This window comes from Cryptomeria japonica, chromosome 11, assembly GCF_030272615.1.
Source record: "Cryptomeria japonica chromosome 11, Sugi_1.0, whole genome shotgun sequence".
NCBI lineage: Eukaryota > Viridiplantae > Streptophyta > Pinopsida > Cupressales > Cupressaceae > Cryptomeria > Cryptomeria japonica.
This window is the reverse complement of record NC_081415.1, coordinates 165,140,795-165,166,917: the sequence shown is the minus strand read 5'-3', so window position 1 is coordinate 165,166,917 and position 26,123 is coordinate 165,140,795. Positions and strand designations below refer to the sequence as shown.

The 26,123-nt window shown below is 35.9% G+C and overlaps 2 protein-coding genes across 4 annotated transcripts; both read right to left on the bottom strand.

The window, feature by feature from the left end:
• On the bottom strand, positions 1-1,290 carry LOC131032485 (phosphatidylinositol N-acetylglucosaminyltransferase subunit C). Its single transcript, XM_057963485.2, has one exon. It carries the CDS (start codon positions 1,288-1,290, stop codon positions 325-327), a length of 966 nt encoding a protein of 321 aa, XP_057819468.2. The 3' UTR covers positions 1-324.
• Positions 1,140-24,261, bottom strand: LOC131032486 (uncharacterized). Of its 3 annotated transcripts, none has more exons than XM_059213805.1 (4): positions 24,124-24,261; positions 23,653-23,838; positions 1,571-1,666; positions 1,140-1,464 (listed from the first exon to the last, which is right to left on the bottom strand). In XM_059213805.1, exons 3-4 carry the CDS (start codon positions 1,636-1,638, stop codon positions 1,371-1,373), a joined length of 162 nt encoding a protein of 53 aa, XP_059069788.1. In that variant the 5' UTR covers positions 1,639-1,666; positions 23,653-23,838; positions 24,124-24,261; the 3' UTR covers positions 1,140-1,370. The 3 variants fall into 3 exon arrangements, with proteins under 3 accessions (XP_059069788.1, XP_057819469.2, XP_059069789.1); XM_057963486.2 differs by having other exon boundaries at positions 23,689-23,838; XM_059213806.1 differs by lacking the exon at positions 23,653-23,838 and having other exon boundaries at positions 24,124-24,260.
• Between the last annotated feature and the right edge of the window lie 1,862 nt (positions 24,262-26,123).

Sequence of the window (26,123 nt, the reverse complement as noted above, 5' to 3'; positions counted from 1 at the left end):
TAACTAAAATCTAAAATACATTGATATTCCAACTTCCAGAGTTCCAAATCTTACAAATTATATAACTATGATAGGCTATTTACTCGGATCAAAAACCACCTCCACATGAATACTTGGACATAAACAAAACATTTTGACTTCATCAGTAGGAAGCAAAAGCTTGATCACATAAATTCATGCAAGAGGACCTGCACACAAAACTGATATGTGCTCTGTCTGTAGATTTAAGGACCATTGTATGAAAAAATACTTCATCGTAAAGAAACTGGCAGCCTCATGGAAGAAAGACAGTCTTTACTGCCAGACCAAATCCTTCTGGTCGCCCTAGTCTGTTATGTCAAAGCATAATTTTGCTTCGTCCCATGGACCCTTTATCTCAAACTTGTATTCTTGAGCTTTTATCAACCAATAGGGGCACACCAGCATAATAAAAACAATGAGTCCGACAAAAAGAAAAAAAACTAAACGATGCAGGGGGTAAACAAGGCTAAGAGTTATAACCGCCAACATGAAAGAGAAACACAAATACAATTTGACAGAGTACTGCTTTAAACAGTGGATAACAAGAGGAGAGAACAAGAAAAGTTCTAGCGAGAAAAGTATTAAAGCAAACACAAGAAGCCTGGATGGTAAGCGGGAAGCAATCAGTACCGATGCTACAATTGAAGCATTGAGGGAAACATTATTGGTCAATGTAGTGTGATTTTCAGCTGGCAAGTTTTGGTTTAACACTGAAGATGCTGGAGATTTAATGGTAGAGCCAGCATAGTCATGCAAGAAGAGGTGGATTAAGAGAAGAAATACAGTGAGGGCCCAGATAGAATCTGAACTGATGGACCTAGTCAGTGTCTCATAGACAGGGGCCAAAACATAAAGCCCACCAACAAAAAAGCCGAGATTAAGAGCATATCGATATAGGAGTGATAAAGAAATTCTGTTTGCAGTCAACAAGAGGACTAAAAAGCCCAATCCCAATAAAACCGCATCCATCATCAGAAGGAGATGTTCATCTAGCTCAGCTTTCAAAGAATAAGTCCATACAGATACAACCAAAGCTACAACACAGATGTACTGTACCACTGCAACAGAATCCCGAATTAAAGTCAGAGTATCCCTCCTTACTACATTGGCATTCATCACCATGTCTTCCAAAAATGATTCATCAGTGTAGTTATCCTCATAACCAGTTTGCATTCCTCCATAAGCAATTTTCTTCCATTTTTTCCGAGTTGTATGTACTTCATCCACTTTTTCAGTAGAGTCCATTCTTCCACCAAAAAAAAGAGTCATAACTTATTCCAGATCTAAATTCAAGATCATATCATACCAGTATTCATACAGACAGCTTTATTTTCAATTATTTTTCTTCTTTAACTCTGTTGATCATTGGCAATGCTTCGTAGCTCCTCAATTTTGCTTCCCAGTTCTTTCCTGGCAGATTCCCGTCCAAACATAAACCCATACCTGCTTGTTGAAAGCATACACAATAAAAAATCAGGGTAACATGAAAACTAACTCGTAAGTCAGAAACCTTGAAAAGTGTAACACAGGTTCCAGGAATTGATCATACCAGAAAGAAACTGCAGAGAAAACACCTGCAGCGAACGTGGTTTGCATCAGTGTAAGTGTTTTGGCCATTATTTTGTTTGTAAGCACCTTATTTTCCCTTTACAAAAATTCAAAAAAATAAAATAATGAAATATTAGTTTGGCAACAAACAAACTTATTAACTGAAAAGAAAAAGCCATTTGGTATCAAATATAGGTCACGTGATAGTCTCATTATACTTCAACAAACTTGAAAATTATTAAAAACAAATCAAAGATTCGAGTTCATGTTCGTTTTTGAGTTAGTGTCTATGTTCAAATTTGGCAAGCTAAAAATTTGGAACAAGTTTGTCAACCAATAAAATTGAGGAAAAATTATGATTAAATTCGAATAATATAATTTTATTCATTTATTTAAATATATATATTAAGTTTAAAATAAAATATTAAAAGTTAAATAAATTTATAAATATTATTATTTAGATAAAAATAAAAACATTAGAAGTAAAATAAACTTTAAAATATTAAATGAAGTGATTCTCTACACAAGCCCTAGGTCAAATAGGTCACACCTCCCTGCCAAATGCCTTGCTGCCCCTTTACAATGCTACACAGAAAACCATCAATAGAATCCAACGTGCAAGAACAACCTCAGTAATAAAGGTGCCAATGGGCAGATCCCAGAAATAGCCTGCAACATGCCCCACAATCTTCACATTCAGATTACTAATATTGGATGTTCAGCCTGGGATGTCCAGAGTTAAAGAAGCATGATCCGATGAAGAAACGGTCAAGAGTCATGAACAGAGTTTTTAAATGACCTGCTGACTCAAAGCCAACGCAGCTGCAGTCTACAATCTTGATAACCCTCAACACACCTGGAAAACCCCTGACAACTGCTTCAAACCCTAATATTTTCTATCGCAAAATTTATGACTGCACATATTGACGAGTTCAAAGTTTCAAACTGTTTGTTGTGTTTTTTTTAAGTTCATCGAATTTCAATTTCTTTTTGGTTGAAATGCAGGAAACCATGTGACATAGGTTGTGTTTGAATAGAACCACAAAACTAAGAGTAAGCAACGAGTTATGATGGTAAATAAATTATTAACAATAAGCAATAACACCAAGGCCAAAGCGAATGCTTATCAAACAAATACTTTTCCAGAAAATATGTGCACATTGTACGTCCAGTGAAATGGAAATAAATACATGACAAGACAATATTACATGCAAGACACAACTCTTACAGATTATCATAAGCTTTCCCCTACATGACAAGATGATATTACGGATGGTCTAGGAAGGCAATCCCTTGGGACAGGTCATGGTTAACACAGCCCCCATGATCACCTTTCAAGCTTCGCATATGGCAAGGTATTGATTAGTAAGAGTCAACTCATTCCTATGGCTCTGTCAAAGGTAGGATTTTAAAATATGATGAACTTATTCAAGGAAGGTTACACAATCCCTCCATCGGCCAGCAGTTTTCCCAGAATGATGAGACCTGGGAGCATATTCACTTCAATTTTTCCTCCAGCAAAACAGTGCAAGGGCACTTTTTCAAGAAATCAGGATTAGTTTTGGTCTCATGAAAAAGGATAATAATTTGTTAAGGCTTAGTTCTTAAATTACTCTCAAAAATTGCTCTGTTATTATGTGGATTCCCTGGTTAAAAAGGAACAGCAGAACCGTCCAAAGATATCCTTCTATGTAGAATGGGAATGGTCAAAAGCAGTAGCAGCTGATATCAGAAACAATGAATGATTGGCTGAAAATGGATTTTGTCCCTACTTACTACTTAGTACCAGAGACCCATGTCTTGGCCTCCAACGACCTCATCCAATAGTTTGGTGTGAATAGACCTAAAAAACCTAAGGTTTTATGGATTCCCCCCTCCAGGATTGATCAAATTCAATATCGATGAAGCTGTAAAATGTAACCTTGACCCAAATGAGCATGGTGGTGTGTTTTGGGATTTAGAGGATTGATTAAATTCAACACTTTTTATGGATACAACTGAGTAATAAATATATCAGCATATCTGCCCTTAGCTGATTATGACATGCTGAGTTAGTATGCACCTATATCAGAAGAGAAAGCTCTCCAACTCACAATACAAATTTAGCTCCTATTGATCAAAAATCTCAGACTCTGGTTAAAAGTCATCCATTCTACAAGTACTGTAGGACAAGTGTGCTTCAATGCAAAGTTTGGTAGTAAGTACCTTGAGATAGCTTTCAAAAGAATTTATTTTACCTAGATATTTGTAATGTTCCTATAATGAATATCACAAGAACTATTGCCATATAAAGAAAAATCATCTTGGGAGATCCTATGAAAATATATCAGCAACTCTAAAATGTTCTGTGAATCCAACCAAAATGAATTCAAGTTTATTGATATCCCAAAGTGTCAAAGCTCAGTGTTTGTCCTGTTGGCGGAACCTGGTTTTGGGCTCTTCCTTTTGGGTAAGATAACCCTGTTAATGAATGTATGAAACAGGGATCGGAGAGGCTGTATTGATCAAGGAGTTGCAAGAAGCAATGTCAATCTGTGTCTGTAATAGTCATTTCAAACTCATTAAAATTGAAGTTCTGTATGTTTATTTGGTTGCCTAATTTCTGGGTTGCACACCGGAGTTCTCTTATTTCTTCTAGTATTCTTGGCGATCCAAGTTCTCATACTTTTCAAGTATACTTTCACACCTTAGTTCTTCTAGGATGTGCACCTGAATTTTCCTATTCTTCTTATATGCTTGCTTTTTATCTCCCTAGCATAAATTGATATTGCTGTTGTCTAATCTGCTCTGTTAATATCAATCTATTCAGTGATACTTGTGGGATTGTCAGTGCTTGTGTTGAAGGAGGGCCTGTAAACCTTACAGAAGCCACAACAGAGGCGATTGCTGCTGGCTTTGCTGGATGGCTTGCATATAAAAAGAAAACAGATGGATCCAAATGTTTGCAAGGTTCTGTTGGTCATGATATTACAATACCAGCAGACTCTCTTCATGTACTCTTTAATTTCCAGTGGTATTGGCACACATTTTTTAACCCTTGCCAATACTTTTATTCAATTTTAAACTAGCACATGCACCAGAAGGAGGTGCAAGGATTAAGCCGATAGAAAATTACATATAAGTTAATATGTTAGAGTACCATTTTAGATATGCATCAAATTAGATTTATTTGATTTATGATATCTTATGTATAAAGCCTTCAATCCAAAAAAATTGGTGTAATATTGGCAATAAAGTGAATGGGCAGAAATAGTTGCAAATAAAAAGACATAAGGTCAAATATATGAACAAATGTGTACAACTGTAAATGAAGATGGATAAAGATACGAAAATTAGTCAACTTAACAAAGTGCCTCTATTGTCAAATTTCACCATTACATTCACGCATTGAAGGTACTTCATTGTGAAAGTCAAGAGCAGTAGAAGTGAGGAGGATTTTTATGATGGAAAATACAGCAAAATGATAAGAGAAAGCCTTAGATTTGAATTAAAAAATGTTCCTTTATTGTTTATGCTTGAGAAATTCAAAACCTGATTTCTACAAGTACTCCCTCCAAACACAAATAAGAGCTATTATTGGTCAACTGAAGCAACAATATCCTGCACTTGTTTGAAACTTCAAAAGTATCAAACTTGTTGGAGGTCATTAATCTAATGAAGTCCTTTCTTTACAAATTTTCTTCTGCATTTAATGCATGTTCAATCCCATGCTTGAAGAGAAACCCCAAATGCATGTTCAATCCCATGCTTGTAGATAATAAATTGAAAATGCAAGCTACATTTTTTGCCACAAATTCAATAACACTGGCTTCAGATACTTTGCTGCTTGGTTTCCTTACTATGTATGCTACTGGAACCTGCCCAACTTCTCTGTCTGAAGCCTACAAGAGCCACCAATATTTATTTCCAAGGCTTTGCCTACTTGAAAATATTCAACAATATCCAAAACTCTGGTGTGAAACATTATTTCTTCTGTGAAACCAGTTAATGGGTCTATAAGGGTTAATCCTAAGCATGCTCAAGAAAGGATATCTACTTGGATTGCCCCGGAACCTGGTTGGATCAAAATTAATTTCGATGGAGCAGACAGGCTAACCCAGGCCCCTCAAGTGCAGGTTGTGTGGCTAAGGATTGCTATTGTAAAGTTATTGCAAAAGGTAAACAGCGTCTACCTTCAAGAACAAAACAAAGTACAAATTGAGTTGGAAGTACTCATGATTAAGATAATGTAATGCCACTGTGTATAGAACATTAAAGAGAGAATTGTACTTCCGACTCAATTTGTACTTTGTTTTGTTCCTGAAGGTAGACGCTGAAGTGAAAGCGGCTTTGATGGCATTTCAATTGGTGGAAAGGATTGGGGTAACAAAAATACACTTAGAAGGGGACTCTGAAGTCATTACTCATGCCATTATTCGGGGTGGAGCACAAAATTGGAAAATTAAGAGGGAAATCCGAGACATAAACGAACTATTATCTTCCTTCCATAGCTTTAAAATTTCTCATGTCCTAACGGAGCGCAATATGGAAGCGGACCTATGTGCAAACCAGGCTTTAGAACTACAAGTTGGCGAAATCAAATTTAAACTTGACTTGCCTAATGGCTCCATCTAAATTAAGCAACAGTGCTCCAAGCCCAATTTTGAATAGATGCAAATCTTGTCATTGGGGGAGTAAGGGGTGATGTTTTGTTGAAATATGTAGCAACGGCTGGATGATTCTAACTGTTCAAATGTCCAAATGGCCTAACGGCCTTAGACATTTGTAAGTTAATTCCTTATTTCTATCCTTGATATACATCACTGCAGATTAACATTCTTATCACAGAGTTTATTACTGTATGATCGATTTGCTTCAATCATCATCTATATGAGTATTGGATTATGCATACCATTGATTCTATGTACAATTGATAATTGCTTATATTATCGACCATACATAACATCAATGATATTAACATAATCGATGTATATATATGTGATGATTAATGTTAGTTATCATAACATTGTATCGATTATATACATCATGCCGATTACATTGTTAAGCGATGCTTATTGTTATGAAGGGTCGTATCTCCACATAGGAGTCACGACTCTGTGGAGCCACGTCGGTTCCACATAGAGCCGTGACTCTGTGTGACCGACCAAGCACATATAATACCAAAACTATTGCCTTCAGTTTGGTACAAGTACAATAGCATCAAGAGAATACAATAATCGGTGATCATCTGAAGATCATTATTATTCTACAGTGCGATACGAAATCTAATCTGAAATTTACATTGTCACCCTTGATCATAAACTGTTAAGCAAGTCCAAATCAATCTGTGCTGTTCATATCATAATTGTTCCTGACTGCATACACAGTTAGATCTATTTGTCAGCATTGACAGTAATAAATTGAATCAGCTGTGACAATAAAAGCAGTGACAGACATTGTGACAACCTTCAAACACAAACAGCACATCAGATAGAAATCATACTACCAAGGAATTAAGATAGTATACACCGTAGGAACTAAACCCGTGTGAGTTCAATTCAGACCAATTCAGATTGCCATGGATATTCAATTGGTAATAGATAACAGACTGGTTATTATTCCAGCAAAGCACATCGAGTTATATAAATCTGATCCAACTTTAACATGGTATCAGAGCCAGCATAGGAAAAAGATCAGTTCATATAGAAAGATATAAATAGTACTGTTTAACTATAAATCTCAGCAATACTTATCGGTCAAAAAATGAAAAATAATGGTAGAATTAGATACTATTAGTTGTACACATGACATTGAGTAAGCCTATATCCCTCAAGATAAACTTAGTTCAAGTGATAACAAAGTTCAATTTAATTCTGCACCCCTGAAAAGATTTCTATAGTTTCCAGCAAAGTTGAAATAACTCAACAGTCACTAAAATTTGAGTAATGACCTTAAATCAAAAGTTGCTTGATGTGCATAGTTTATTCTTGCATGTCACATTTTCAACTGTAAAAAAAAAAAATTTGCATTCTTATCATATACCATATGAAAAAATAAAAAATGATCTGTAGAACCTATAACAGCATGTTTACTTGTTTAGAAGTCTGTTTCTATGAATATTTAATTTTAAAATTAAATTTATCAATCCTTTTTTATTGTCTTGAACTAAGATTTCACATACCAAGCTTTTCTTGTAAATATTTGAAATTTGTTTGACACCATTCAAATTTCAAACATTCTTAGACTATCTTCACTGGGGCTCCTGTACCATTTACACCATGTAGTTTGTGTGTTGCTTCTTTAATTTGCAATCATGATTTTCTTTTTTAGGCTAGCTTCCTTATGTGAGCAGGTGGCATCCTCTGATTTGGAGTTGATGATATTGCTATTATTCCCGGAACGAAGTATATTTATCTGGTTTACAATTTTTATTCCTAAAGTGAACAGTGATTTTACTAGAATGTTGAATGTTTGATTGTTGAGAAAACAGATATAATGTATTTTAAATGTTCCTATCATTTAAGTTAATAGTCAACTTTTAAACTGACAATATTTCCAAACCATAACAAACAAGTATTAACTAGTAGCATTATCAGTGCAACTAAATAACAAGAGAACTATTATTAATTTGCATTATAATAATTAAGTATAAGCCAAAATAAGCATTAGCATTTATGGTACAAGATCAAATATAATGACATATGGACATGATATCTAAGAAATCTAGCGTGTACTAAATGATAGAAAAAAAGAATGTAGTGTGGGTGTTATTATAAGAGTGTAGGGAGTTAAAGAACTGTGCTCCTATCCTTCAAGTGTTCAATTAGCATATAAAAGAGAAATGGCTTTTGGATCTGAAACAAAAAAGCCTTATTTTGATCTATCTTATCAAACACTAGACCTGGGAATTGGAGAATGAGTTATAGAACTAAAATTTTAAATAGGAAAGGGAACACAAAATGAAATGTATGCACCTGAAAATTGTTGGATATGAATGCAAAATTGATAATAGGTAACTGTCACCTAAATATAGAGGCCTCGATGAATTTCCTCGAAAAGTAGTGCGACTGAAGAGAAATTTCAGTTTAAAAGGCGTGTGAAGAATTCTTTTGAAAAGTTAAAAGTGAAGGAAAACAATTTCCATCCAAGAATGTGTAGCTCAATAATGGGCTTCCTCAATATTTAATATAAACAAATTAACTCTTTAAGATACCTGGTGAAAATTCAAGCTTACGTTTAGGTCTATTTGAAACAGTTGCTCCCTGCATGTTATATGGTAATAATGTTGAAAGGTTGAGCTAAGAATTGACATTGATAAGGTTTCTTCTTTACTATATGTAAGGTTTCCATGTGGTCTATGGTACTAAATAATCCAACTCAAATTTCTTTCCTACTCCTTGTTCCTTATTTCAGTACACACCTTGATGATAGTTTGGTGAAGAAGAAAATGAAAAACAGGAAAGAAAATATTCACTAAAATGTTCAAATAACTAGTTTGAGAATACAGTAGATTTATTCAAAACTCTTTCGAAGGAATCTTCATCGTCCCGAATTGTAAAATACATGTTTTATAATACCAAGGAGAAACTGTGATATTCAACTATTTTTCTGAAAGGTTGTACAACTGTAAGCTGAAATGCTAGAAGATGTCCACGAATTTGATTTAAGGAAATAAAAATTTGCTCAAGCAGAAGGAAAGATGAAAATCAATCACACTAACTAGTGGATACGATAAGAGAGAATCCCTTTATCAAAGTTTATTCCTACCTTCATTATTTTGTTTTAGTATGAAAGAGACCAAAAGAAGAATGAGAGCAGGGTATGTGTCTTTTGCATACCCAAGGAAGTTAAGTCAAATAAACACTTTACTTTGAAGTGCAAAGCTAATAGTGGCATTCAAGCTAAAAATGCAGATACTTTAGCTGGCATTTATTTTCTACATCCATCCAAAAAGGAGAAATTTGGGAAAACAGGAAAGCCAAATTGCAGAAGATCAAATTTGTAGAATGATAAAATGGTTGGTTCAGCTATTCTATAGGCTGCCACTGATCTTGTGGACATTAACAACCTTCTATTCTAAGTGTGGTGCATGGAGAAAAACTCAAGCACTCAGCTTGCAAACTTTGTAACTGAACACATATTGCATTCAAATTTAAGGGAAATGCCTTAAACCTTGATAGTAATTTTTGTAACACATATTTAACACACTAGTGTCTCTGAATCTAATCTTAGGATTTTAGAATTTCAACCTAAACCAAGTTCTAGGCCATTGTGAACAGGACTGTCAATGCATAACGATGAAATTATCTCTAAATATTCTGTTTTTCCCTCACAAAGTAAATCAAATCAAACTTGTACACTCATAAAAAATTTGCAATCAAATATATGCTTAACATCAAGCATAATAGTGATTTCTGTCTCAAAAATCTCCACATCATGGTCATAATGTGCATTTTAAATACTTTAATGTTAATGTATTCTAGGTCATTGAACCTGTTGTCATTTTATGACACCCTTGGTCCATTAGTGAGAACCGATTAGAGATGTGTTATATGGACCAGCGCTCCCTCAGTTGATCAATAAGGAAACAATGGAATCATGAAGTGTGAAGTGTTGTCTTGCTGGAACTCCGGAACCCCTAGGTTCCCAAGTTCCTAAGTCTTCTCTTCTTCAACCCCGCAAGTTCCCAAGTTCCTAAGTCTTCTCTTCTTCAACCCTGGAACTTCGGAACCCCCAGGTTCCCAAGTTCCTAAGTTTGCAACCCCGGAACCCCCAAGTTCCCAAGTTCCTTATTCCTCAACCCCGGAACCCCCAAGTTCCCAAGTTCCTAAGTTTTCAACCCCAGAACCCCCAAGTTCCCAAGTTCCTAAGTCTTCAACCCCAAAACTCCGGAACCCTCAGGTTCCCAAGTTCCTAGTTCTTCTACCCCGGAACTCCGGAACCCCCAGGTTCCCAAGTTCCTTATTCCTCAACCCCGAAACTCCAAAACCCCCAGGTTCCCAAGTTCCTAAGTCTTCAACCCCAGAACTCCGGAACCCCCGGTTCCCAAGTTTCTAGTTCTTCTACCCCAGAACTCCAAAACCCCCAAGTTCCCAAGTCTTCAACCCCGGAACCCCCATGTTCCCAAGTTCCTAGGTCTCCCAACTTCGGTGACCCAGGTCTCTGAAGTTTCCCCAACTTCGGTGACCGAGGTCTTCGAAGTTCCCCCAACTTCGGTGACCCAGGTCTCTGAAGTTTCCCCAACTTCAATGACCGAGGTCTTCGAAGTTCCCCCAACTTCGGTGACCCAGGTCCCCAAAGTTTTCCAAACTTCTTTCCGGCTGGCAACACTTCTGGATGGCGTGATCAACACTCAAGGCTTTAAATGATCCGACAAATTTTGTGACTTATGCACCTTCTTTTGTGGAGCCACAGGGGTGCATTTAATGATTTTGGCAGGATTTTCATCAAGACAGGTACGGGGTCATGCTTGTTGTGGTGACTTATGTCATGTTTGCATGCTCTGACTTTGGAAGGTCAGTCAATCCACCCTTCTCAAGGCTGCCTTTTGAGGGTATGGCTATGTTGCTTGCATGTACAGAAGTCAAGTGCATGCACTTCCCTGCACTTCCAGACTGACATACAGGGGTCATGATCACTCTTGTAACCATTTTTCTATATAAAGCTTGGTAAGCCTCATTGTAAAGGGTTCTCTCCCTGCTGCCTTGAGCTTTCCTATGCTCTTTCTCTTCTCTTGAAGACTTGTAATTATTTTTGCATTTCTGCAACAGTAAGTTTGGCCTTTGGCCTTTGAATGAATTGAAATTACATTCTTGCCTTCCTTCAACTTATGCATGTTGTGTATGTTTCCTTACCTTCATCATAAGTGTATATTTTGTGGCTCTTCTCTCGATATATGTTGTGTTAACTTGTTTTTCTGAGTGTGACTTGTGGGAATCCTTCTCCCCTCTTGACACTTAGCAAATTCTAACCTTCATACATGCGTTTGGGTCACTCATGCAACTGAAGTTTGTGCATCTCTTGGGTATTTCAGTCGATTCCTCATGCCATTTTGAGTGGGGAGAGGAACAATCTCTTCTTGGTGCATCACCTTCTTTTATTTCAAGCATTTCTCTCTTCCCTTTATCTCTGCAATTTGTTAGGATAGGCCTAGCCGCCTAGGAGTTAGTTTTGAAGTGTTGAGTTGGTTCAACACCTGCACCTGGATTGAGAAGGAAGTCGGCCTTCTCCGGAGATTTAACCCCCTTGCACAAGGTCCCACACTTTGGGGTTGTTTCCATGTTTCACAAGGTTGTTGAGTTGATAGCTCAACAAGGGTGCGAGCTTTTGTGATAACAGAACCTAAACTACAGATTCGGGAAATTGATCCTACAGTCAAATTTAATTCATTTAAGACATTCTGTCCTTTTATACCAATATAACTAAATTGAAGAGTCTAATTTTTGCTGTGCTTGAAGATAAATTCTGATCTTCATTCACTATTGCAGAATGTTACAGAATTGTCAACATTTTTGTTTAAATGTATACCAAATGGTTTTTATGTCCAGATGAATGAGAACTTTCATGGTAGCCATTATCACAATTTAACCATAATAGAGATATGGTGATGATTGTGCATTCCATGAATGGCGAAAGGGGAGGCAGAAAGAATAGGATGGTCTTAGTGCGTCGTAGGGGGCGCAAGTGCATTTGGCAATAGTAGCAGTTTCATAGAGAAGAGGATACAGTGATATGCTGATACCGATCAATGCATTTCGGATTGCATCTCTGAATTTAAGAGTAGATGCCTGTGAAGGAAGAGCATCATTTATCTATTATTCACCTGCGTTGCAGCCAGTTATATTGCTTTCCTCTTTAGTGGAGTACAAATATGATCAATGATTTGGGGTGTTTTTGGATGCCATATGGGAAACATTGTTTGACTTAGAAATAGTCGATAGAATGAGAATAAGATTAGGGGTTCCTCCTTGAAGTCAGCATATCAGGTTATAAGATCCAAACTTCTTGTATGTAGAACAAATTTTTTCCCTATGAGTATTAGTATCCATAGAATAAAATGGGTAGAGTTTACAGGAAAAATATTACGGAACCCTACCAAAGTAAAAACTTATTTAAAATGAGATGAACCAAAACCTAACTTCCTGCAGCTGTTTGTTTTAATTTTTCCTCAACAAGATTTCAAATCCATCATCTACAGATTGTGCATTCAAAAGAATTTGGGTGTCCTCCAGAGCCATTCTACCTTCTATTTTTACCCCCTTAAACCTTGTTTCTACCAATCAAAATTTCGTGGATCTACAAGGTTCTATCCCATAAGACTATGCTGTAGAATTGCAGAAGAAATGAACCAAAGAATAGAAAAGTTTAACGAGGGTACAGGGCATGCTTACCTGGGTTCGACACAGGGCTATGCCAATGTCGATGTCGATGTCTATGCCAATCATGCTAATACAAAAAGCTTCAGTCAAAAATATACTAATCTAAAAATATCATGGTTTTAGAGATGCTCGATTTTTGGTCAAGAGAAGATTTTACAGCCTTTTAAATGAAAATATTCATTGCGAATTAAAATTTGACTTGATCACAGATTAGAAATTAGATTTGATTTAGAGATCCAATTTCATCTGATTTGATTGTCAAGTAGAAATCCGATTTGATTTGGAGATCCAATTTCCTTTGATTTGATCGCAGACAGGAAACTACCGCAGTTTTACAGTTGATTAGGTGTAAACCACTTGTTTACTGACGTGAGACTTGTTTCTGGCTAAAAGCCAAATTTCCAAGCTTGTTTCCTGGCGCAGTTTACCAGGTAGAAGACAGATTGCCAGTGTGAGACAGGTTTGAGTGAAAACTGAAAACCTCATGCAATATAGCCTATTGGCTAAATATATGTGGCAATTGAGAATTTACATGAAAATGAAACATATGATGTTATATCCTTATCAAGTATCTACAAAGTATATTGATATCCTAATATGTATTCAGCTAGAACAACTAACAGATGTACTATAATATTTTGTTTAGTAACAGTAGTCATGAATCTTTATTAATTTGGCGATTTAATTTTTTTCGTGCTCATATGGTGGCATAAAACTAAATCTCTTCTTCTGTGTTGTGGTTAGAGGTCCATTCTACACCAATAGCACATAGATCTCTATATTAACTGTTCCAAATCAGAAAGAATAACAGCAACTCAATTGAACAATTGTGTAGATTTTCCACACACCTTTAAATGAAGACATGGAATACTAACACAAGTAGTGTGCCACTGGTTTTGCTCACATTACTGAAGATGAAGTAATTGACCTGATATATGCTCAATCATGTGGTAAGCATCAAAGAATCAAATCTTGAAATTATTATTTATAATCACGCACATTGAGCAATATGCAGATAAAAATGGTAAGCTTATCTCAGGAAAATGTGAATGGCATACATCTGCACCTAGCCAAACACTCACTCAGGCTCAACAAGACTTCAACCATGACACCCTTACGGTTTCACTAGAACTTTCTATGACTCACTCAAGTCCAATCAGTGTACCCAATAGGTTGAGCTGCAAACCAATCCTTTAATCTATGGTTGCATACAGGACACCCAAACTACACAATGTAAAGCTCCCACTTTACAATTTAATTTAAAAATAAATAATGATAATAATATTAAAATACAAAAGAATAATAATATAATTTAAATTAAAATATAAAATAATATAGTTAAATATAATTAAAATTTAATTAAGTTAATGAATGGTCAAAAGACATGAAATGAAAAGTTGTGACTCCCTCAAACATGAGATATAAAAGGGAGAAGATAACCTCATTTGAGGAGGATAATTTGGGAATCAAAAGTGCAGATATGGTCTAAATAAGAAGTGCAGAACTCATTGTGAAAGGTTGTGTCCCTTTCAAAGGACAGAAATAATAAAGAGTCACACTCTTTTAAAGGGTGCAAAGGGTGAAGGGTGTGTCTCTTGCCAAAGGGCATACATGATGAAGAGGTGTGACTCTCCCTCACATTGGAGGATATAAAGTGGAGAAGTTTTCATTTGAGAAGGAGGGATCCATGGAATAGAAAAAAATATACGAAGCATACAAGCAGATTTAGAAGCAGACCTAAGTCAGAATTATAAGAGAATCTGGAAGAATGTTATGAACATTTATCAAAGAGATCAGAACACAAATACAAATCTGCGAATAGTAATAAAGCAGGCATTGAAGGAAAAGAAGAGGAAATATTAAATCAATAACCAGAGAATCAGACTTGATGGAATAGAAAGGATTTTTCACATACACACACATATATCTGAGTATAGGCAGCAGATCAGATTGATATAAACAACAGACCTGTGCATTTAAAGAGGGAAACAACATCAAACTAAATCTGTCCAAATTAGCACAATAGACTGAAAATAGACAACCCGCAATAATTCTACAAGTATATTGGGCAAAATTTAGTGTCCTCCCAAAAGGGGACATTACACACAATCATTTTATTGATCCTAAGGTTATCTTGTGCCTGCCCCCCAACCCTCAAATGGGCTATCACAATGTACAAAAAGTACACCCTATCTTCTTTTCTGGCTTTTTGTTGCAAGGGTTGAATGTTGACTTATTCATGATCAACATTGAATTCAAACCAACTCCAGTCAATCAACAGTTAAAAAAAAAATCTACTGAGTCCTTCGTCACTTTCACTTCCTACACAATGAACCTCTTCCCACAAGCTGATAACGGTAATCATCGGTCTCTTGCATTTCAGAACCTTAAATGTAACTCTTTTCATATACCCCCTCTCGCATACTGTCAGATCAATTATGGTCTTCTCAGAAGTAAACTACCATGCATCAGCCAGCTGTTGATCGAATGTGAACTGATGTCACATTCATTGCCCAATTCTCCGAGACCATGACCATCACTTCTGGTTGGAAGATTGCACAGAACACATCATCAAAAAGCATTGCATAAAGATGCTATCACGTTGTGATCAGATTGCTCCAAATAAAATAACTACTACATTTGTCTCATACTCATTCTCAAATATGAATGTCTATCCTGTTATCTATGAATACCCAATCTGATTTATATAGCTAACTCTATCATGCCTAGGTGAAGATTGACCATTACCAACAATAGTTTCTCCAACTAGAACAAACTGAATTGATCTGGAATTGTTAGATGCACTAGAAGCGAACCCACGATAATGATTGAATTATTCTCTGATACAAATTTGCCTAAATCTTCTCTCAATAACCAAACATAAGAGTCAAAACCATCAACTAGCCTCTATTGCAACAAGAAAATCAACATTGTCTTCAGCAACAAGTTCTCGCAAATCAAATTGCCATTAGGGGCTTTGGTTTGGGTAGCTCTCTATGTCAATCTCCCTGCTAATGTGCAACGCATCAAACAAGATTAACATCCACCTGAGCTGTAATCCAGTGGATTTGATCAGTTTAAAACCACTGATATAATCTAGGTAGTCACTAACATCGAACAAACACATATTCTTAAATTCTTTCTTGATGGATACAAGATCAACATATGCATTCAAATTGGAATTTTGTGCATGTAATGTTTGCAGTTCCCTCTAATGATCCTGATTTTTTCTCTTTTAAGATGTTTTCATCTTGAGTCTGTCAATCTGGGTCCTAAGATCCTTATTGCACCTTACATTGCCAGTTCCTACTCAGAATTATTTTCCATGCATTCGTGAAGAGTAGTCTCTTGCCACTCAAAAGCATTCCCTTCTTTGTTTTTTGCATTCTTGAAACCTGCATGATAATGGTCACCATGTCTTCAACATGCCATGTTGCAAACACCGGGATCTCTAGTTAAGGTTGTGTACTTAGTCTTGTGTGATGCGTTATAGTGTTTTTGTCTTGTGATTGTCCTTCAGGATTTATGTTTGGAAAAGGTCATTAGGAACAAGGAGCAAATATTATTTGATGCTCCACAGACACTTGGCATGGATTCCATCTCCCTCTGAAATTTTGCCATGGTTATAATACCCTTAGGATAGGGGATTTAATTTCCTCAAATATGATGATTTAGTCATTGTGGGTATATATGATTGTTCGAAGTGACCAAACTGCTGGAATATCTCCCCTCAGGGCTAGTGCGAGTCTACAGTTGCCAGCTTAGGGGTTGGAAGTGGTGACCTGGAGAAACCACCTGTCCAGCATCTAGTATAGATTGGAAGGACCTGAATGGTCTAAATGGCCAATTTGGATTGTAGAACAGACTCTGGTTGGGCCCTAGGGTATCTAAAATCAACCTTCCTCCCAATGCCTTGAAATTCTAAAGAGGTGTGGAAAAGCCCTTCTAAAGCCCCAAAGTAACATTTTTAACATGAAAATATGCCTCAAGAGCAACAAAATGCTTCAAATTAAGCAGATATTGCAGATGGATTCCTGAAAATAAGCAACCTTATGTTAATTTTAGTACTTTCAGATTGAATAAAACTCAGAAAATTAGAATTAGGTTAATTAATTTATTGTTTTCCAGACTTTAAGCATAATAAAGGAAATGAAATGCTAAAGACAATGCACAGTTACCCTGGGAAAACCTCCTAGGAGGAAAAACCCAGCCAAAGGATCCTCAGATCTGATTTATGATTTAGAATTCAACTGAACATTACACACTTATCTGGAGTTGCAGCCACTATGAGGAAGGAATAATTAGTTTACAGTCCTCCTTATCTGATCACAATCCTTTAATGGAGTCTTCGATATTTTGATGATGATCTGCAGTCTCTAAAGGAGTTCGCTGCCCTCAATTTGAAGTCTGCTGCTGTTTGATCAAGTTCGCACTCTCCTATTTCGGGTCTGCTGCAACATATGAGGTTCGCTGTTTGCTGTTTGGGATCTACTGCAATCCTTATGAAGTTCGCTGCCACCATATAGAAGATTTTGGTATTGCTAAATGCATAAGTATGAGATTCGCTTTTCACCGAAGATTATTTCATCAACTTGGAAAACTTGATTGTGCTAATGAGAGGAAAATGTTGCATTTATAGGAGACATGTGTTTCCCAAACATGTCGGCCTCCTTTATAATTTAATCCATATTACTTATTGATTTCCTTTTAATTTACTTTGATAGGGTCGGCCCTATCAAGGAGGCGAGTTTAGTTGAGTGTGGCATGCAATCCTTAGTGCCGTGAGGTAATGGGTCTAGCCCTATATGAAGGGGGCGGATTCCAATGTTGCCCAAGGCAATTGGAATCCGCTAGCCCTAATTACAACCAACACCTTATCTGTTTTGTTTTTGAAAACATTCATTAAAAACAATGAACATAATTATTCATTTAGGCTCTGAAAAATCATTCCATGGAACCATCAGAAATTCGGATCTGATGCCAAATGTTATTTTCTCCAATGCAATAGAGTTATTTGGACACATGAATTTTAAATGTGTATGAGAAAAATTCAAAAATGTGAATGGGATTCATCAGACTTAGGACAAGCCAACCAATTACTTTGTGGATTCAACATCAAACAACTTGAAAGAGTTCAAACAATCATTAGAGATTGAGGCTTCAATTCTCTATTAGACCAAGAAGCCAAAGAACAAAACTGGGTATATCAAATAGCTACGGCCCAGTACAAAGAGAACACTTATTGGCACCAAAAATCCAAAGTAGAATGGATCAAAAAAAACTCAGACACCCATATAAAAAACTTGTATAGCCAGACATATAACATTAAAGTCTTACGTCCAATATAAAACTAGAACAACCCCAACACTTCACAGATCAGCCATGTATAACCAATACAAAAAAAAATCCATGCTTCTGTGCTCGACTGACAATCTAAATTTTATTAGCGGCCTCCAGACTCAAGACAGGTAGTGTATTCAGTACCATACAGCAACCAGTGATCTTACTACCAATAACTAAAGCCATGCGCACTGCTAGATACTGGAGAACTGTGAGCATCCCAAAATCTCCTCCTTCATGATACACCTCAAATTATCAATGTCGGATGATGAGTGACAGTTGTTATTTCTCCGGTAAGTGAGAATGTAATCTGAAAGATAGTTTTCTTTTCCAGCCCAACAGATGCCTTGGTCTAGATGGCACAACCCTTTTCTATCAGACTTTCTGAGATGTAATCAAACATGATTTTGTCTATGCCATTGAGTCCAGAAGAAATCACATGTTATTGAGTAAGCTCAACCTCACTTATCTTGACCTGGTAAGCAAATCAACTAAAGACAACAGTTTAGAGGAATTCCAGCCAATTGCTATGTGCAATATGATACACAAAATTATCTCTGAAGCCACTGTCCCCACAATCTCTCTCTCAATCCGGTTTTGTTGTAGGCTGGCATATCTTTGCTAGCATAAGAGTAGTTCAAGATATTATCAATTCATTGTGTACTCAAAAGCAGCTGGGTTCGATGCTTAAGCAAGATATCTCTAAAGTTTTTGACAGATCCAATTGGAGTCTAACCGCTCAAAAGCAGAAAAAGGCAATTCTGGACCAGCTGGGGGTGGTGGTGATTTTTTGGATTTGAATAGTCAACTGATCCTAATCCTTGTTATGGATATGACCAAGTAAAAACCATGCTAAGGCAAGGGCATCGCTAAAAAGCCTTTGGTTGGCAATTACAAAAGGTTGGAAGAACCTAATATTGGAAAGGGATTCACAAATAATCATTAGTGCTGTGAAACAGGGTGGAGTGTCAGTTTAGAAATTAGATTCAATCATAGAAGATGGAAACTGATTGACCAAAAAAATTGATCCCATAAAGTTCCAACATATTCATTGCAACGTTAATAAAAACAGACTTTGCTCTAAACATGCCTGGGGCTCTAGACTTGTTTTGGGTCACACCTTACCTATCTGATTTTTAATCACTCTTAGTAAGAGAAGGCTGCTTTCTCCATTGAGCTTCATGTGTTAAGGATCCTTTCTAATGGCCCGAAAACCACAGTTCTCAGCTCTCTGGGATCGCATGCTTTCTCCCCTAACATTGGTAGGAAAAGAATGTGGAAGTGATGGAGGAAAAAAAGAAAACGAATTTTTCAACCTCCCTTATTAAACTAAAATTTGCCTCTTGCAGTAATGATGAATTGAAAAAACTACCCACCTGCAAGTTAGGATTGAAATGATGTGAAAACGTTCCAATAAACTGTATACAGAGAAGGACGCTGAAATTGAGCAGATAGAGAAGAGGATGTTGTTGGATCTTGGATAGTCTATTGGCAAACAGAAAGTTTGGGACATAGCCAGCACCTGTCTGGTGCTACCCATAAATTCAGAATTAAAATCACAGAAGAAAAAAGAAAAAATAAATATAAACGGATGGAAGAATCCCATAGCTCTGTTCATGTTAAAATTTCTGTGGCACCATGAGCATAAAGAAAAAGGAGAGCAAACAGGAGTAAATAGGGCTTTAGAGCCATAAATAGGGGTTAAAATTTTGCTCGAAAATACCCTAACAAGAGGATTACATGTCTCTATTATACTAGCGCTTGCACCCAAAGGCAGTGCCCCAAAGAAAGCTACATGTAAGTTAATATGCTATAGAGTACAACTCGATTTGTGCATAGAAGAAAAGAGTACACAAGATGGCAAGAGGAGAAAAATTAAAGGTCAAAATTTGCACAAAATTAGGCCACTTATCAAAAAATACATGTATGAAAATATTTCCTTAAAATAAACACAAAACTAAATAAAAATAACATAAATACACAAATTTCACCATTACAAATAAATTATATATATTAAAAATTGTTACTTTTAAATTTTCCTTTACCTACACCTATTCGGTACCCCTAATCCTTCAATCACCAGCTAAAATTTGACAAACCCTAAACATATATTGCTTGTTCTCCTTGAACAATTATAACTGCAAATAAATTTTACTTAAAAAAATATTAAAATCACAATCTGATGGTGTATTTAGATGGATTAACCATAGTAATTATATGGTATTTTTACTTCAAAATTTAAAGCATCCTTAAAAGTCTCGAGTGTTGGAGAAGCCAAGATCTGAAAGCACAATCACTTGATGTCTTCCACTAGCGAAATAAACAAAAAAACATGCCTATCATATATTATGAAGAGTGTGTATATGTACAATGAGAACTTTGCATATGCAAGCAAGGTAGAGGAGGTAGGAAGGTAAGACTGGACAACTGATTAACCCTCCAAAGGTGCAACATACAAGACATGTATGCTCAGATGACAAGTGTATCAGCATCTGTAAAGTGTGCATGCAAGAGGTGTCTGAAGAGGTGAGCATAGGTGTCTCAACAACATGAAGTAAGACAAAATGGTAAAAGTGCCTAAGTGTAGACTTAACTAATGTGAATAGCACTCTCCTAGGTAGGCTAAAAGCTAACTAGTCTGATAATGTCATTATTTACGCTAATAGATAGACTATTTTTCAATAGAAATTTTGAGTAATAGTAGCTAGATAGGATCCCAACTAATTGTTAATTGATAGAAAATTTCAAAAGAGCATATACATTTCTATTGCCAATTCACACAGTCTTCAAAATGTCAAATTTCAAAAGAACACATAGCAAAGTGAGACATAATTTATTTTTATCCCTAATAAAAAATCTTTAAATGATAAAGGGTGAACTAATGGCCCAAGCTGAAGAAATTGAAGCAAATGTCTCATATTTTACAAGGAGTGCTGCCCTTCACCTTATTCTAGCTTCCCTATGGTTGAACTTCCCCAAATAAATTAGACATATCTTATGATTAAGTCAATGTTCCTAACCCTAGCGGAAAAGTTACTTGGAATTGTGATTTTAGGGCAAAAAGTAGCGCATTTTATAAAAGGGGACATTACAAATAAACCTTCAAGGATAAGATGAACCTTTGAATCAAGTTATAAATGTATCAAGCATGAGATTTGAAAAAAATATAGAGTAAAGTGATTAAATTCGAGGAAAATATTCTATCCAACCTACATATCAAGATCTATTGAAAAAAGTGAGTTAAGCCTTGTGATCCCACAGAGCGTACACCCAACAATTTTATGTGCACATCAATAACTACACTTGTATATTGCAAACAAAATAAACAGATTAACTTATCTGAAATTGTTGCAATCTTTGAGTACCCAACCACTAGCTACTGCTGACATTACTCTTCCTAAGTAATCACTACCCCAAATTTTTTGTTAAATTTTATGATTTGCAATTTTGAAATGCAAAAGGTTGCATATAAAAGTATTTAAGATATCTACACTAATTATATATTATTTAACTTCTTTCCACAAAGTAAGCTCATTAGATTATAAGTGGTTCATATTAAAACAAAATTATGCAAACAATTTATTTGCATAGAGTAAGGAGAACACAAAGACTAGTGAGGAGCGACTATGGGCCCTTCTTAACTAAATTATACACATCAGTTTTGATTATTTTTATTTAACTAGTAAACATTTATTGATGTAAATAAGGCAGGTTTATTTTCTACTCTTACAGAGTGGGTTGTTTGTAATATAGCACATAATTTTGGTTTAGTGATTGGGAAGGCACCATGTTGAAATCAAATCTTCACATCATTTATAAAAAGTTTGTAACCCCCAACACAAATTTTATTTAAAAACTATTTTGAATATTCAATGTTATTGTGTCAATATTGGAGTGCAAGCCCAAGTGCTTTGAGACTTTTTCCATGTAATCTTAATTTTAAATCACGTATTCTCTGGAATAAAGTAAGATCACAAAAGTGTTTTGCAGAGAGTAATCACAGTAGGTTTTGAGCCTTGCATTGAGACGGCTACAATGATACATGATTAATGACCATGGAGTAATATGAGATTTGTCAAAAGAGACAAGATCTGGCAGAGCCATAACGTTTGAAATAGTTTGGACTAGAGAGTTCTGTGATTCTGTTATATTCACAAGTAAAATTTGTAAAATCATTGTATCGTATAAACACCGCCTACTTGATCATTGTATTATGGTTTATCATAATTTTTAAAATGTAAATCTCAGAGCTATCTCTCAACCAATGCCCTCTAGCTTACACTTTGTGATGGCTACCAAAGGTTGGACAGTAAAACAACCTCCTGTCCACCATTGAGGCCCTATGTTTGAAATCTATAATAGCTACAAATGGTATTTTGCAGCCCATTGAAAACAAAAATTCTACTGAAGGTATTATATTGCCTTCTTGGGTTCTCCAAATGCAATGATTTGATGGTTCTCATTAGAATTGGAAAATTTCCACACCTAGAGGACAACTAGGCAAGCATACCAAACTAGAATGGAAGCACTTGTTAAGAGTATGATTCTTTTCCAATTTTTTATGACAAAAGGAAAAATGCTTCAAAAATTGAGGCTAGTCCATTGTGTCCGAAGATATATAGGAATGGAATAAGAATAAACCAATTACCTAGTGCTTGCAGGGTTACTCTACCAAAGAGCTTTTCTGGAGATGACTAATAGGTACGTTTTTTATTTAATGCAAATATTTGTTCTATACAACAATTATGGACACAAGTTTCATATTTTCTATCAACTAACTAATGAGCAAGGGCCCAAGACCTGACAATTAAAGGTTGTATAGCCACCAAAGAATAGAAGACTAGAAAGTAAAAATGTTTTAAACAGAAATTATTGAGTTGATTACTTCTCTATTACAGACCATCTACTTCTGCATTAGAGATCAACAATCAACATAAGACTGAAGAAGCTAAGGCTCACAGATATTACCTATGTTAAATGACATCTTTGTGTGCCTTGCAATGGAAAACAGCACTAGGAGAAGAAATCTAGATGATTGGAGACCAAATGAGACAAATGCCAATACAAAAGATTTGAATCAAATTTTTGGCGAGGGAATTCTAGTTTGTAGTTGCAAAAACCTGATACTTTAAAGATAGAACTGCCAGACACAATAATGTCTACAATTGTTTCTAAAAGGATGCTCAATCATTCCAAATTGATGCAAAAGAAGAGAGCCAGCTCTATTATACTACTGAATCATTCCAAATTGATGCAAAAGAAGAGTGCTAGCTCTATTTGTCTGTGGGAAGATGATCTCTCAAATGTAGCACCCCTCTTTTTGTTTAAGGAACATAGACACGTGGCTACAGAAAAGAATGCAATAACATCAAAAGAATATTGATACCTAATTGTACTGCTTAGTCCTAACCAAGTAACAAACCATGTGAGAGGATGTGTCCATCTGGAAAACCAAGCCGTTTGTCACTTTAAACATATGCGTGGCAACCATTGCATTTACAGCATCACCGGTAGCTGTAACCATTCAATAGTAACTTAATAATTCTCTCGGGAAAACTGTCCCAAAAATACTCTGAAGAACAAGGAAAACAGAATAAATAAAAATTTAAAACCATCAAATAAATGTAAAACCATTTCACAGTTTAAAACATCTCAACCTGAAGAAACAAATAGGGATCTAATGCAAGGTGTTACGATAATATCATATGTGAAAACAGCCATAGATAAATCGCATAACCAATGCCGTTAATTTAACAGACAACTTTAAAAAATGATTTTCGAATGAAATAAAACATAACGAAATTAATCCAGCCGCGTACAGATTCCAAAATCATTGAAACAATGACAAGTGAATTACCTCAAGATTCTGCACAAATTGTGTTGCGCTGTCAACTAAACCGATGAGAAAAAATGGGCAGAGTTTGCTGGAAAAATATTAAAAACCCAACCAAAGCAGATTTTTTTTAAATGAGACGAACCCAAAGCAATCTCCCACAACTGCTGCTTCGATATATTCACAGTAAGCGATAAGTAAATCTAAAAATATCGGGCCTTTTAGGGTTACTAGACATCTCTCAATACACCTCCGTTTCCGTTTTTGAATTCATCATTACCGTTCTCTCTTCCGTTAAGTTGACTCGACCGCATTTAGTTGTTTCCATGTTTTTTATCCCACGTGGTGGGTAATAACAAGCAAGGAGATTATATTGCTGAAGGAGGAATCACAATGCCGTAAGGATCCAGGGTACCGTAGTTTGATTTTTTTGACCTTTTTTCTTTTCTACACTTAGTTTTATTATTAAAATTGTAAATCAATACTATAAAAATAATAATAATAGTTTTTTTTCCATTCAACGCATAAAACAATGTTAGGTTTGTTTTTTGGTTTGTTTATATTTAATTGTTTTATTCAGTAAATTAATATTATAAAAAAAATAGTTTTTTACAATTTTAATTTTTAGTAAGAGTAATTAATATTTAATTTTAGTTAAAATTATTAAAATTCGTGAATTATAATAAAAATGGCTCTACAAAATTTTGTCCAAACCACGATAAGTGGTAAGAAGTATCATGCGATCAAGAAATCGCATCTAGCTGTGAAAACCACCCTTCACCCTAAAAATATCTAGGGGTCTAATAGGATATCCTTATGGCAAGCTACCTCATTTTCTCATAATGCCCACAAAAACAAGGTGGGTTTAGTGAACAGATTTGAAGCCCTTTCATCTATGCAATCCTGCGCTACAGGCGTAAATTTGATCCCATTAACTCTGAATCAAATTTGCAAGAATGCGGCTAGGGTTCCAAGTGGCCTCCCAATCAACCAAAATAAATCTAAATTTACAAATAACAAGGATATCTCTGCATTTGCGGCAGTAGATATTGATTGGTCGGGGAAACAAAGGAACCCTAGATCGGCACTGGAAAACCACAAGGACCAATCGGCAAGGAAGTACAATTGGTGGCCATCATAAGAACCAACTCGATTTACTGCAAATTCTATTGCCACGGGTGCAAATAGGGTTAAACTTGGGGAAAAAAGGCCTCATGGGGAGTCTCTGCCAAAACCATCAAGAGCCCTTCCTCAGGCTTTTAAGTCAGCGAAAAAGTCTCAAAATCATATTAGCGAGAAGCAAGTCAATTCCCATATCAGCTCTGGTCATAACACAATTATCATAAGTAACCAGTACACAAACAATATCTGGGAGGATTACAAAAGACGTGGTCTCTTTGGCAAATGGTGTGGTTTTGACGCCTCCACTCAGGATATTATCCAGTGGTTGATCTCCACAACCAAGAGGCAGGTAAGTATCACAACATTAGAAGATAATTATGTGTTTATTCATTGCAAATCATCAGTATTAAGGGATAAATTACTAAATTTTCAACCTAGTTTCTTTCAGTGTTATTGTTTCTCCTTTTTAAATGGCAACCGAATTTTTCCCCTAAGATTTTTGAAGATCATTGTCCCAAGGTGGGTAGAACTACCTAACTTCCCAATTGAGCTTATTCACGATCATTGTCTTGTCAGAATAGGTGACTCACTTGGGGGTTTTGAAGGTTTAGAGGAAAATTTCAGAGATTCTGCAACCATCAGGATGATGGTCAAATTGCCAATCAAAACTGTTAACATTGAGCCTATTAAAATTATAACAAATCATTTTTGTATTGGATTAAACTGGAATTATTTAAAGGTAGAGTGGTCTCAAGAGAAGTTATCCTTCCAGATCTCACCCTACCCAACCCTAATCTGGGAAATAGAAGTCCAGCTTTACCCCCTAAGGATAAGATTGTTCTAACTCTCAGTCCAGAAGGAGGAGGCTTCACCATAAATACTTTGATGAAGGCTACCACAAA

Coding starts and splice junctions, on each gene's coding strand:
- LOC131032485 (XM_057963485.2), bottom strand. CDS start 1,290: ATGACTCTTTTTTTTGGTGGAAGAATGGACTCTACTGAAAAAGTGGAT.
- LOC131032486 (XM_059213805.1), bottom strand. CDS start 1,638: ATGGCCAAAACACTTACACTGATGCAAACCACGTTCGCTGCAGGTGTT. Junction 1,465..1,570: donor TTCTCTGCAGTTTCTTTCTG/GTATGATCAATT, acceptor TTCAACAAGCAG/GTATGGGTTTATGTTTGGAC.